Genomic DNA, 11,736 nt, shown 5'->3' on the forward strand with positions numbered 1-11,736 from the left:
ACCATCGGGGCAACATCTTGGCGATAGCCTTAAGATAGAGGATAGGCAAGACTTGACCAATCAGATTCGACTATGTAAATTCTTAGTTCTTCTTTATTCTTCCGTTTTTTAAACAAACAAAAACAAACAGAAAGCATCACTAAACCGGTCTGAGAAAAATTCCTTTGAGCAGATAAAAGTTCATAAACAACGAATATATTTACTACAGACGTAACTATTTAATTATTGATTATAGCAATGATGCTCCTATAATATGCCCATATGTGTTTTTAAGGTTTGAGTGAAATTATGTTGAAGGAATAGTTTGACATTTTGTGAAATATGCTCACTCACTTTCTTGTTAAGGGTTAGCTGAGTCTCTGCTGGTTGCCTGGCAACCTCACGGTGATGACAAGACTCTGCTAAGTTACTGCGTGCCGTTTTTACACTTCGGTTTTTGTACGGATTAAACAAACAAGATATAACATGTTTAGAGGTGATATTACGTAGATTTGTTACCTTTGGCCAGGCTAGCTCTTTCCCCTCTTTTTCACTAAGCTAATTGACTGCAGCTTCATTTTCACCGTACAGACATGAATGTTGCTTCTCATCTAAGTCTCTGCAAAAAAAAGTGAGCGTATTTCACAAAATGCCAAACTATTTCTTTAAAAAGATTCCTGTAAGGGCCCATCTTTTAGGGACACTACAACATGTGCGATGAGATACATTGCTTTTCAACCAACACACAATATGACGTACTAGTTGGATGAATAATTGATCATACACTTCACATTGAGGTGAAAGTGGAAATGGTGAACACCAAGGAAGGGAGTTGATATTGTCAGTTTATCAGCCACACACAGAAGGTTTCACACAGTGTTTTTTCTGGTTTCTAATAGGCGGGACGATTTTTTGGCGAGGTCGACGGATCAGTGATGACAACACTAATCAGAATGGGCATGTTCAAAAGGTAATATGGTTGTCATCGCCTGACTAAGTTGTGTGTCTTTCCGCTTGTCTGTCTTGTTGGTCTCACTGTTAGCAAAAGACAGAGTCCTGACCGGCCCTGAAAGAGCTCAAGCATGTCATGTAAACATCTCTAAATCAATTAGGCAAGAAGCTGCAGTTACCTCACATTGCAATGTTAAATACCATATTATGCATCCCAGTGTCTCACCATGCATTTGAATGTGGCTCATGATTTTGATAACATTGTCATCCTCAGGCTGTATCACAAACAAAAGTGGTTGCTGTTGAGTCTGTTGAAATGTTTTCCGTTTGCTTTTGTGTTCTCATACACCCAAACCATGCATTAGTATGCATAGGAAACCCAAAGCCTGGAGGGCATGCTTTACTGTCATTACAGAGACTCAAAAGCTTTGTTTTTATTGCTATGTAATAGTATATTCTCTGCCCTGTGTTGTCCTCTCTACGTGCCGAGAGTAGCTGATTCACCCATCTTTGTATATGCGATATAGATGTCCATGCTTTTTTCCTTTTTCTCCTCCCCTTTGAGCTTCTGTGAGTGCTCAGGATGTTTTCCCCCCTCTTACTTTTCGCCCGACTGTTATGTTTGAAATCTCACGAGTCGTAACGTGCTATTTTTAAAAGATTTTTTGTCATGTTTGATTTGACACGGGATATTACATAACTGGCTTTGAGCATGCATGAACTTCAGTGGCTGTGTGCTGTGCAAATTTGAGTATGTGTGTTTATGTGCTATTGTGCCTCTACCCGCATAAGGACCAAATATACACTATGTAGAAAAATACGAAAAAGGTAGAAACACTGGGTCAATCCTCTGTTTAAAAAAAGGAAAGTAATTCCAGCCCTGGGATGATTTTCTCTCTTTTCTAACTTAAGTTAGGGATCAGGGTTTCCACAAAGGTTAAGCTCAGCTACGCGACACTGTGTGTAATAGTCTGCAGGGGGTCACAGAATCGATGTAAGTCGGTACAAATACTCCCTGAAGAGCAACACCATGTGCTTTTGTGTGTGTGCGTGTGTTTCCTCAGGGTGTCCTTGTTCGACTACCAGGCCATGTGTAAGATGAACTTGCACTCTGTCAGCAGCGCCCGTCCACTTCTCAGTGTATGTACACTACACCCACTCTGTATACAGTATTATAACCCATAATGATCCATTGAATTCTAACTATAATCTATATGTTTATCTCTACAGCCATTCTATGGTTTGGCGTCGGCCCTCAAGTGGGTCCTCTCCAACTTCCTACTGTAAGTATTGCTAGAGGCAAACCAAATGTCATTATGTCCAAACATAAAGTTCAGATTTGCTGTTATGTATTAGTAAATTGTGTTGTTTTTTTCTGTGTAAAAGCAGTGGAAGGTTTTTTTTTCGTGGTTGATTATTATAGGAATTGTTTGACATTTAGGGAACTATGTTTAGTTGCTTTCTTGCCAAGGGTTAGATAAGAAGATCAATACCACTCTCATACCAGCATCTCCAAAGACATATTATATCTTTTTTTGTTTAAACCGTAATAAAACTGAAGAGTAAAAACGAGGCTGTTTAACAGGAAGATGTCCCGGACTAAAAGCTTTTAGTTTTTACTGTAATGACTTGCTAAGGCTTATCCAGTTATCCAAAAAACAGCTACCAATTACTGCTGAATAATTTGAGGACCCATTTTAATATTCCCATGACACAACTTTGGGTCCTGGCCCAGTTTTTTGAAAGCTGAATGCAATCTGCTTGCAATCTGCTTTGGTCTCCATAATGATGACCGCCTAATTGACTCCCTCTGCCTGTCCACTCTCCTCTTCTCTCTCTTCTTCACAAGGTTTCTCCTGGAGTTTAATATCTGCGGCTTCTGGCACACGGAGCATTTCGCTGACGGTGAGCTCTACAAGAAGGAAATGTAGCCAGTTAAGGTCAAACTCTGTCCGTCTTTGTGACAAATGTCCCTTTAAAATGTGCTGAGAAATGTCCTTCCACGAGTATAAATCATGTATATTCTGTAAATCATCACAACCTTCAGAGCAGGATCTGGATTACTGCAATATTTACCTTAAAATCCAACTCTTTAGAAATAGTACACATATCATCTACACATCTACATGGGTTGCAAGTCAATTATTAAGGGATTAAATCATATTTAAAATCTTAAAGGGATAGTTTGGGTGTTTTGAAGTGGGGTTGTATGAGGTACTTATCCATAGTCAGTGTATTACCTACAGTAGATGACGGTCGGCACGCCTCCAGTTTGGAAAAACAGACAGGAGTACTGGTACAGGAGCAAAGCAATGTACTGCTGTGGACGGGGCCGGCAGAAAAACATATTTTAGCCACCTAAAAGAAAGACCCACTTAAAAAAATCAATATCAATTTAAGTGTACGCTTTCAATGAGGAACTGGAGTCGCTGTATCCATCGATGCTGCCGCCAAAGCCACCAGACTCCATTGAAAAAAACTGTAATTTTATGTCGCAGAACACGGGGGTTGCTGGTCTACCGCTGCCTTGATCAGTTAGTTTGTTTGTGCTATTGTATCACTTTGGTGAATCCGAACTCCTAACCAGCTCCCGTGTTCTGCGTGGTAAAATTACTGTTTTTTACAATGGAGTCTGGTTGCTTTGGCGAGAGCAGAGGTAACGGCTTCAGTTCCCCGTTGGAAACAGACTGTATAGCTGTCACACGGCAACGCAAACCCGGGAAAAATATTCTAAATGTAGCGTAAAATTAAACTGATGTTGATTTTGTTTAGGTGGGCCTTTCTTTTAGGTGTCTAAAATATGTTTTGCGCGGTAACTCCTGTCTGTATTTCCAAAATAGTCGCATGCAGACAGCCAACTACTGCAGGTAATGCACTGACTATGGATAAGTACCTGAACTATCCTTTTAACATAAATGTAAGTCTGGGCTACTAGTACTCACCATCAACACTCTCTTTCATCATATCACTCTGTGCCATCAGTCACCTCTAACACGTTGGAGTAATGACACACATGTCTGTTGTGTCAGCTCAATACCAGCAGTGTTTACTGTAAATTGTGTGCAACATTAATCACCAGTCTAGAAGTCATTATGGAGTAGCAACATCTCATCTGCCTCTGTCTTTCCATCTATCGCCTTCCTCATTACTCCACCTGTCAATCACCCACTCTTCCTCCTACTACACACCATCGTCATCATCATCATCATCCCTCCATTCAGCCAAGTCATCTTTCAGCGTGTGTGAGTATCTGTCTTGAAGCGTTTTTCAGGAAGATCAGTGTTCTGTAAAACTAAATTATTTTTTTTTGCATTTTCTGTGTGGCGTAGTGTTTGTAGTATACTTCAAACGAAATAAAAATGTGGTGTCTCTGATTACGTAAGTAGCTTTTCAGCGGGAACAGGCACAACCGGCAAGTTCTACAAAGCAAGACCTAAGCACAGTGTTACACTGAAACGAATGTAACTCAGAGGAAGCCAGACAGAAAACACAGGCTTGCAAGCAGACGTGAAAATTTCAACAAGCCATTATGGCTCTTCTCTCTGTTTTCAAAACCCATCATTTTTTACCTGTACACAGACGCCAAATTCAATTTTGTTTGGAGTACACAGGAAGATAGAAGTACCTCTCTAGTCATGGTAGAAAGAGCAATAAATGGCTGAAGTGTGAAGCATTTGAATAGCACTCTCAGCCTGTCAGTCGTCAACACAACGTCACACACACTTATTCTAATTCCCAACCTCTAGACGTGACCCGTATCTCTTCCTCTTTTAGCCTCATCTCATAAGAAAAGAGGGGACATCCTGCAGCCGTGTGACACCGAGTACCCCAGCTTCGTCCACGAGCCGTCAGTCAAAGAGACCAACAGCATTATTAAGTGTGGACGCTGCCAGAAGTAAGCACACACTCGTGCACACTCACGCACACACACATCAGCAGTGCAGTCCCCTCTAAGCCCCGGACCAGTCCTATTAAATTGTCCTTCCCAAATCCATTTTCTACGGCTTTGCTCTGCTCTGCATACTGAGAGCGGTGTGAGTTTATACAAGAAGAGTATCAGGGGAAGAGGGGAAATAAGTAGAAAAGGAACAGAATTAGGTTCTGGGTGCATGTGGTTATAGAAAGACCTGAGAAGCATGTGGAGAGTGAGAGAGAGAGAGTGACTGGAAAACTGAGAGGAAGTATTAAGAGAGAGGTAAATGAAAAAAGCAGAGAGATAGGGGAGAGTGGGTGACAGAAACAGAGATGGAAAAAACAGTGGGAGGCAAAGAGGAGGGGGAAGAGGAGAAAGACAGTGAAGTGCGTGGGTGTGTGTTTGTGTTTGAAATAGAGAGAAACAGGGAGGGAAACACTTGCTACTGTATTATTTCAGCAGGTTTGTGATCATAGGTTGAGTGTGATCGCCCTCATGTGGCCAAAAGAGGTGTTAAAACTTCAATAATTACTCATTTATTTGTCAACTGTTAAATTAATCGACAACTATTTTGATACTCTGTTAATTGTCGAGTCATTTTTCAGCGGTAAAAAAGTCAAAATTCTCTGATTCCGGCTTCTTAAATGTGAATATTTTCTGGTTTCTTTACTGCTCTATGACAGTAAACTGACTATCTTTGAGTTGTGTACAAAACAAGACATTTGAGGACATCATCCTGGGCTTTGGGAAACACTGATCGACATTTTACACCAAACTACTAATCAATTAATCGAGAAGATAATCGACAGATTAATCAAAAAAGAAAATAATCGTTAGTTGCAGTCCTACCACTGGACAAGATTGATAGATTTCAAAATGTTTATTACCCAGTATGACCTACCCATGCAGTCAAGTAAATCTGCAAAAGTATTTTTTTTCATAGAAATAATCCTATAGATTATTATATGAAATATTATTTGGAGTTTTTCATATTATTATTATTATTATACTGTAACAGTCATTGTTGGAATTATCTGTACTGACTCAGCGATGTCATAAAGTACATGAGAGGTTTTCTTTCTCTGTGTTTTTATTTGTCACTTATACTGTATGTTCTATTCCATGTGTTTGTGTGTGTCAGGATGTTTGTGGTGCAACAGATACCAGACAGCAACATGTTGATGTTGGTGGTGCAGGCAGACTGCGACTGCTCCAGACAGTACCCACCCATCACCATGGAGCCCCACGAAGTCAAATATATCCTTTGGTTATCTTTGAGATTCAGGGAGTATGCCGGTTTCATCTGGAGAAATGATCTCCCTGTAAATGAACAGTGTACCGAGTGCTGTGTTTGGATCACGGCCAAACACATATAGAGACGCAGCCACATCTGTGGGAAGACATACACAAAGAAATAGACATAAACATGCACAGTGTCATAAACATATGATGCTTTTGTGTGTGTAAAGTTTGCTTTAAATAGGAGTTAATACTCAGCGCATAGATGCCAGATTGATATCAATGTTTGCATTTAATTCTTGGAAAGAAAGCGAATAACTGTTCCTCTTAAAGGGCCAGCGTGTAACAATTAGTGGGAGCTGTTGGCAGAAATGGATTATAATATTAATAAGTATGTTTTCTTTAGTGTATAATCACCTGAAAATAAGAATTGTTGTGTTTTTGTTAGTTTAGAATGAGCCGTTTGTATCTACATAGGGAGCAGGTCCTCTTCATGGAGCCAGCCGCCATGTTTTCTACAGTAGCCCAGAACGGACAAACCAAACATTGACTCTAGATAAGGCCATGCATGTTTTCGAGTCAATCACAGTAGTTCTCCTACACACTTCACACACAGGAGAAGTTTCAGCTGGGCTGCAACCTCACTGTTAGATGTCGCCAGATCCTACACAGTGCACCTTTAATACACATGCTAAATTAGAAGTTCTTAGAGTTTGCTCTACATTAGCAGTTTGCTTCCCTTTTTGACTTGTTCCCCTGTCGCTCTGGAGAGGTTATACACAATCACTGACCAACAAGCAGGAGTCACTAAAGTTGCAAGTCCAGGATCTTTTACCAACTTCTCACCCATCAACACTATAATTGTGTTATGAATAAGCTTTTCCTCTTACACCACGCTTGCCCCACTCACTCAAATTCTGAGGCCCGGTGTGTGCACTTGTGTACATTTGTGAAATCTGCCATTTTCAGTGTATTAATACAATCATATTTACACTTTGGTTATATATCGTATGTGTTTGATGCACTTATTTCTTATAGTTCTAATTTCTTGTTCTTATTTTTCCTATTATTTATATTTCCATAGATATATTGTGTTATATAATGTAGCATTATGTACATCATCTACATGTTACATACTCATTTATTTCTATTTTCTTACATTTCTTTATGCTTTTATATATAAGAGCAAATGTAACGTCCCAATTTCTCCCCTGGGGGGTCGATAAAGTATTTCTGTAATTCAGATTCTGTTTAAATAAGAATTCAAGAGAAACCTCTGCTGTCCGTGTTGTTGCTCCTTGACCCCGCTGTACATAATGCCTCAGTGAAGTGTGACAGGATGAGGTCCCAGAAGATTCGCCGACGCCCCGAGTCCTGCCACGCCTACCACCCCCAGGTCAGCTCCACATTGGTCCACCCCAACCTCCTCTCATTGTCTCAGTGCAATCAATCCTAGCTTCTATATCTGCTCTCATATTTAGCTTTGATTGTATTGAATCAATATTAAATGGCATGAACACAAAGTGAAATCACTTCCTGTTTTGTCCCTGTAGGAGAACGCCAATGACTGTGGAGGAGCGTCTGTTATATCTCTCTCTGCCTCTCTCTTCCTCGCCTGCCTCTCCTTCTCATCGCTCGTCTCCTGATGATGGACAACTTTCACCCATTCTCATATAAAGGAGGAGATTGGAATGAATCAAGAGATGTGTTTGGACACCTCAAGTGGATTTTTTAAAAAACTAATTCTCACGACAACCACAAACCTTGTCTCTAATGACGGACCTTGACGGCATTTGTTGGTTAACTCCTTGAAATTATGACGTCTGAACTGAATACTGCAAAGAAGGCAAGTTAATGGGCTGTTGTTGCCATGGATACTTTTTCCATTAGTTGCTTTCTCGTGCACCACTTTGCATCTCAAAATGAAAAGGGACTAAAGAGGTGCAGGTGGCAGCTGTGACGTGCACTAATAAAAAAGGGGATTATGAGTCACAAGATGCAACATAACAAAGTCCAGGGGGGGGGGGAAATATGTTCATCATATCCTACTGAAGTGAATATTGCAGACACACGTGCATATTATATATGCAGCTGCAAGCATGGAATACTTTTATCATCCTGGATGCTTCATCTACTGACTATCATACATGCTTTTTTTTAAACATTGAATGAGAGAAGGGCTACAGCAATATCTGGTCAACATTGTGTTTACAAGAGTGTTTGCATTATTAGTTTCTCTAATCTCGAACGGTTTAGTTTCTGCAAATCTCAAACACTGATGGCTCAGTTCCAAGAAAGTACTTGCGGTGGAGCTGATAAAAATGTAATAAAGATAATTTTAAAAATCTGAATGGGAAGTCCCTCCACTTTCTCATTTTTTTAATGATTTTTTACTTGGATTACATCCCCAAAAATATTTGTTTCTGTGACATATCTTTAAAACAATGTCTGCCTTTTTTGTCTTTATCAGCCGTGTCTTTCTGTGTGTTTGTACATACTTTATGTAATTACGTTTGGCTGGACGTCTCTGTGGAAACTCTCACAGGATGTAGATCTACAATCAAAATGGATAACACAATGATGGATTCAAACTGTTTAGGTAATATTTGCAAATCTAGAACTTAACAATGCCACACAAAAGATGCAGTTAATGTTTCTGGATTATTGTGGCGGTGACTATGCATTTGCTGGACTGTAGTTTTGGGATATTGTACACAGGCCCCAAGGTCATGTAACTGCTACTTATTACTTGGCATAAATAACAATATAATTGTATAAGCTCATGGAAAAGAAAAGAAAAGATGGGAATCAAGATTGTCATATGGGGGAAAAAATGTTATTTATGTAATTGCAATGTAAATTAACAGTGTAAATCTAATTGCATAGGGTATTTTTGTATTTGCTTGTGTTTCATATCTTGAACTTCAGCTGTGAGTGTCCCCGTAGCTTTTTCTATGGTATTTCTGAATCATCTCACAAAAGCATGTCTTGATTTTTGGAGTTTACTCTGACGACAAAATTGCCTGAGAATTTGCCTATTTAATGTGTAATAGACTCGGATACATATTGTATGTGTGAATGTGCATCATTACAGTATGTTGTGTCTTGCTGAGAGTATTTTTATTCATGTGTCTCATTTTCGTTTGTAATTTCCACTGTACAATATTCTGTATATTGTATGGCTGACGTGTCCAAGTTGTATGTTGACTGACTGAAGTCATGATTTGAATCAAGTAAATTAAAATATCCATATGTTTTTTGTACTGTATTTGTTGTCAGTGTGTGTTCTGTTTTCTGATTAATGTCAGTGCACATATATACTAACGATAATACCAGGCTAAGAGAATCAGTCCATAAATTCTACTAATACTCAAAGAGACTTATATTGTAAATGTATCATAAATCTATGATTTTGAATTTGATAGAGAAGTGGATTAAATCCCAATAATTTCTGTCCATTAACAACAAATAAGACATAATTAAATCCATAATTTAATTTTACCCCAATTTCATCATCAAGCTTTGACCCGTTTTCAAACTTCATTATATCATAAATATGGATTTCTTTAATCTAATTGCCCCAAAATAACATGGATAGTTGCCTACTCAAAACAATATTCCGACTAAAAGTTTGCATATACCAGTATGTGATAATACATCAACATTATGTTCCTCTAATAATAACTTTAGTCCAAATAATTCACAATATCTGCTTTTTTTTTATAATAAAAAATTAGATATAATTTCACGGATATTAGGTTTATTAACCTTAATTTCCCCCAAAAAAGTGTAAAACTTAATAATTAGGAATGAAGTTGACCAAAAAGGTGTAACACAGAATTGGGTGATACTTTATTCTGTTTGCTTTACAAAAAGTTAATAAGCTGTATGCTGCACTGTGTTGAAGTTACTGGGATCATTCTTTTATGTGTAAGACAACATCAGGCTTGACTTAAACATTCTTTCCCTAACAAATAAATACATAGATATACATTTACTGAATTGTTATTTATCATTAAAATGCTATAAAAATCTTTAAAATGAATAGGAATTACAATTCAAGTGTAAACTTTTTGAATGCAACAACAAGAAACTCAAAACTTAATCATGAATTAAAATTCCAGTATATAATGTTTATAGTATATAAACATAGAATTGAATTGAATAGATCGGTCCCATTGTCACCGATATCCGATTCAGCTGTTTGAGTCAGTATCAGCCCGATATCAGATCCGGTATCAGTATCGGTATCGGCATCGGTGCAACCCTACCTCAAAGAAAAACCTTAGATCTGCACTACTAATATTGTATTGAAGCTGAACTAAAGTGGCGATGTGAGCTCTTGTATCTAAATAAGCTTTCATATTGTACCACAAACAGGAATAATCCAAACGTTTGAAATCATTTCTGCAATTGATGGTTGTTCATCTTAACTTGTGTGTGTCATATAGCCTGAATCCAGTATTAGCCAACTTCAGGCCTTGCTTTCATTTCCTTCTTTCATTTCCTGAAATTATGAACAACAATGCAACATGTGATTTAATTTTCAGATGCTGCAGTAGAATATAAATGACATATGACTCATCGGTAGTGTAATCCAGTAAGATAAGATAAGATAAGATATTCCTTTATTAGTCTCGCAGTGGGGAAATTTGCAGTGTACAGCAGCAAAAGGGATAGTGCAAAAAACAAGATGCATCAGCTAACACAGTAAAAAAGAGCTAAACAAAGTGTAACAAAACATGAACCATTTAAATAGAAGGAAGTATAAAAATAGGAGCAGTATATACAGTATTGACAATAAACAGACTATTAAAAAAGCTAAAATTGCACAAGTGGAAAATGATATTGCACAGTGAGAATGAAATGAAATCCACCTGAAAATATCATGTAAATGTACAGTTCAGTTTCAGGGCTCCCTGACAGGATGTCAGCCCTAATGCAAGTAAACAATAGACAACAAAACATTTCTATTAATAAAAGAAAATATAGATGAAAAGTTTGGCATGATTAAAAGAAATACCGATTGGAAATACTAAGTGAAACATATAACGTTTTATGTCTACATTTACTTTTTTAAATAGTCCTGTATCACAGCTGTTACCCTGCACTATGTTCACTTTTAACAGGTTTCTTCATCCCCTTGTATTTTTATATCTGGTATATTTTTTTGTACTTTGTACTACTAACTTTTTTACTGGCTTTTTACTCACATGTTTTGCACTACGGAACTGTGATGCTGGAAACTTGAATTTCCCTCAGGATCAATAAAGTTACTATCTATCTATCTATCTATCTATCTATCTATCTATCTATCTATCTAGCTATCTAGCTATCTAGATATATTTACACTTACTTTACACTATACATCCTATATACCACTTTATAGACTGCACATATGTACATATTACATTTATTTATTGCACATACTACATTTATTTATTGACGGACTGCACACACTATGTTCACCCATTCACTCTGTATCTTTTATATCTCTATTATTGTTTTTATAATTTTTATATACCTTTACCTCTCCTGTGTTTCACTCTGTTTGCTGATGTTGCTGCTTTGACACCTGAATGTCCCTCTGGGGATTAATAAAGGTTCATCTTATCTTATCTTATTTTATCTATCTGTCTACATTATGAGAAATT

At 37.8% G+C, this 11,736-nt stretch overlaps 1 protein-coding gene across 1 annotated transcript in view; it reads left to right on the forward strand.

The window, feature by feature from the left end:
* Positions 1-9,421, forward strand: part of cacna2d4a (calcium channel, voltage-dependent, alpha 2/delta subunit 4a) — a 103,764-nt gene extending 94,343 nt beyond the window's left edge. The window contains exons 32-40 of the mRNA XM_074625020.1: positions 879-949; positions 1,995-2,070; positions 2,161-2,213; positions 2,780-2,835; positions 4,152-4,172; positions 4,705-4,825; positions 5,985-6,100; positions 7,396-7,478; positions 7,636-9,421. Of these exons, the coding sequence (XP_074481121.1) occupies positions 879-949; positions 1,995-2,070; positions 2,161-2,213; positions 2,780-2,835; positions 4,152-4,172; positions 4,705-4,825; positions 5,985-6,100; positions 7,396-7,478; positions 7,636-7,728 (690 nt within the window). The 3' untranslated portion in view covers positions 7,729-9,421. The remainder of the gene's footprint in view (positions 1-878; positions 950-1,994; positions 2,071-2,160; positions 2,214-2,779; positions 2,836-4,151; positions 4,173-4,704; positions 4,826-5,984; positions 6,101-7,395; positions 7,479-7,635) is intronic.
* The last annotated feature ends 2,315 nt before the right edge of the window (positions 9,422-11,736 follow it).

The sequence above is a fragment of the Sebastes fasciatus genome, chromosome 23 (assembly GCF_043250625.1).
Source record: "Sebastes fasciatus isolate fSebFas1 chromosome 23, fSebFas1.pri, whole genome shotgun sequence".
Lineage (NCBI taxonomy): Eukaryota > Metazoa > Chordata > Actinopteri > Perciformes > Sebastidae > Sebastes > Sebastes fasciatus.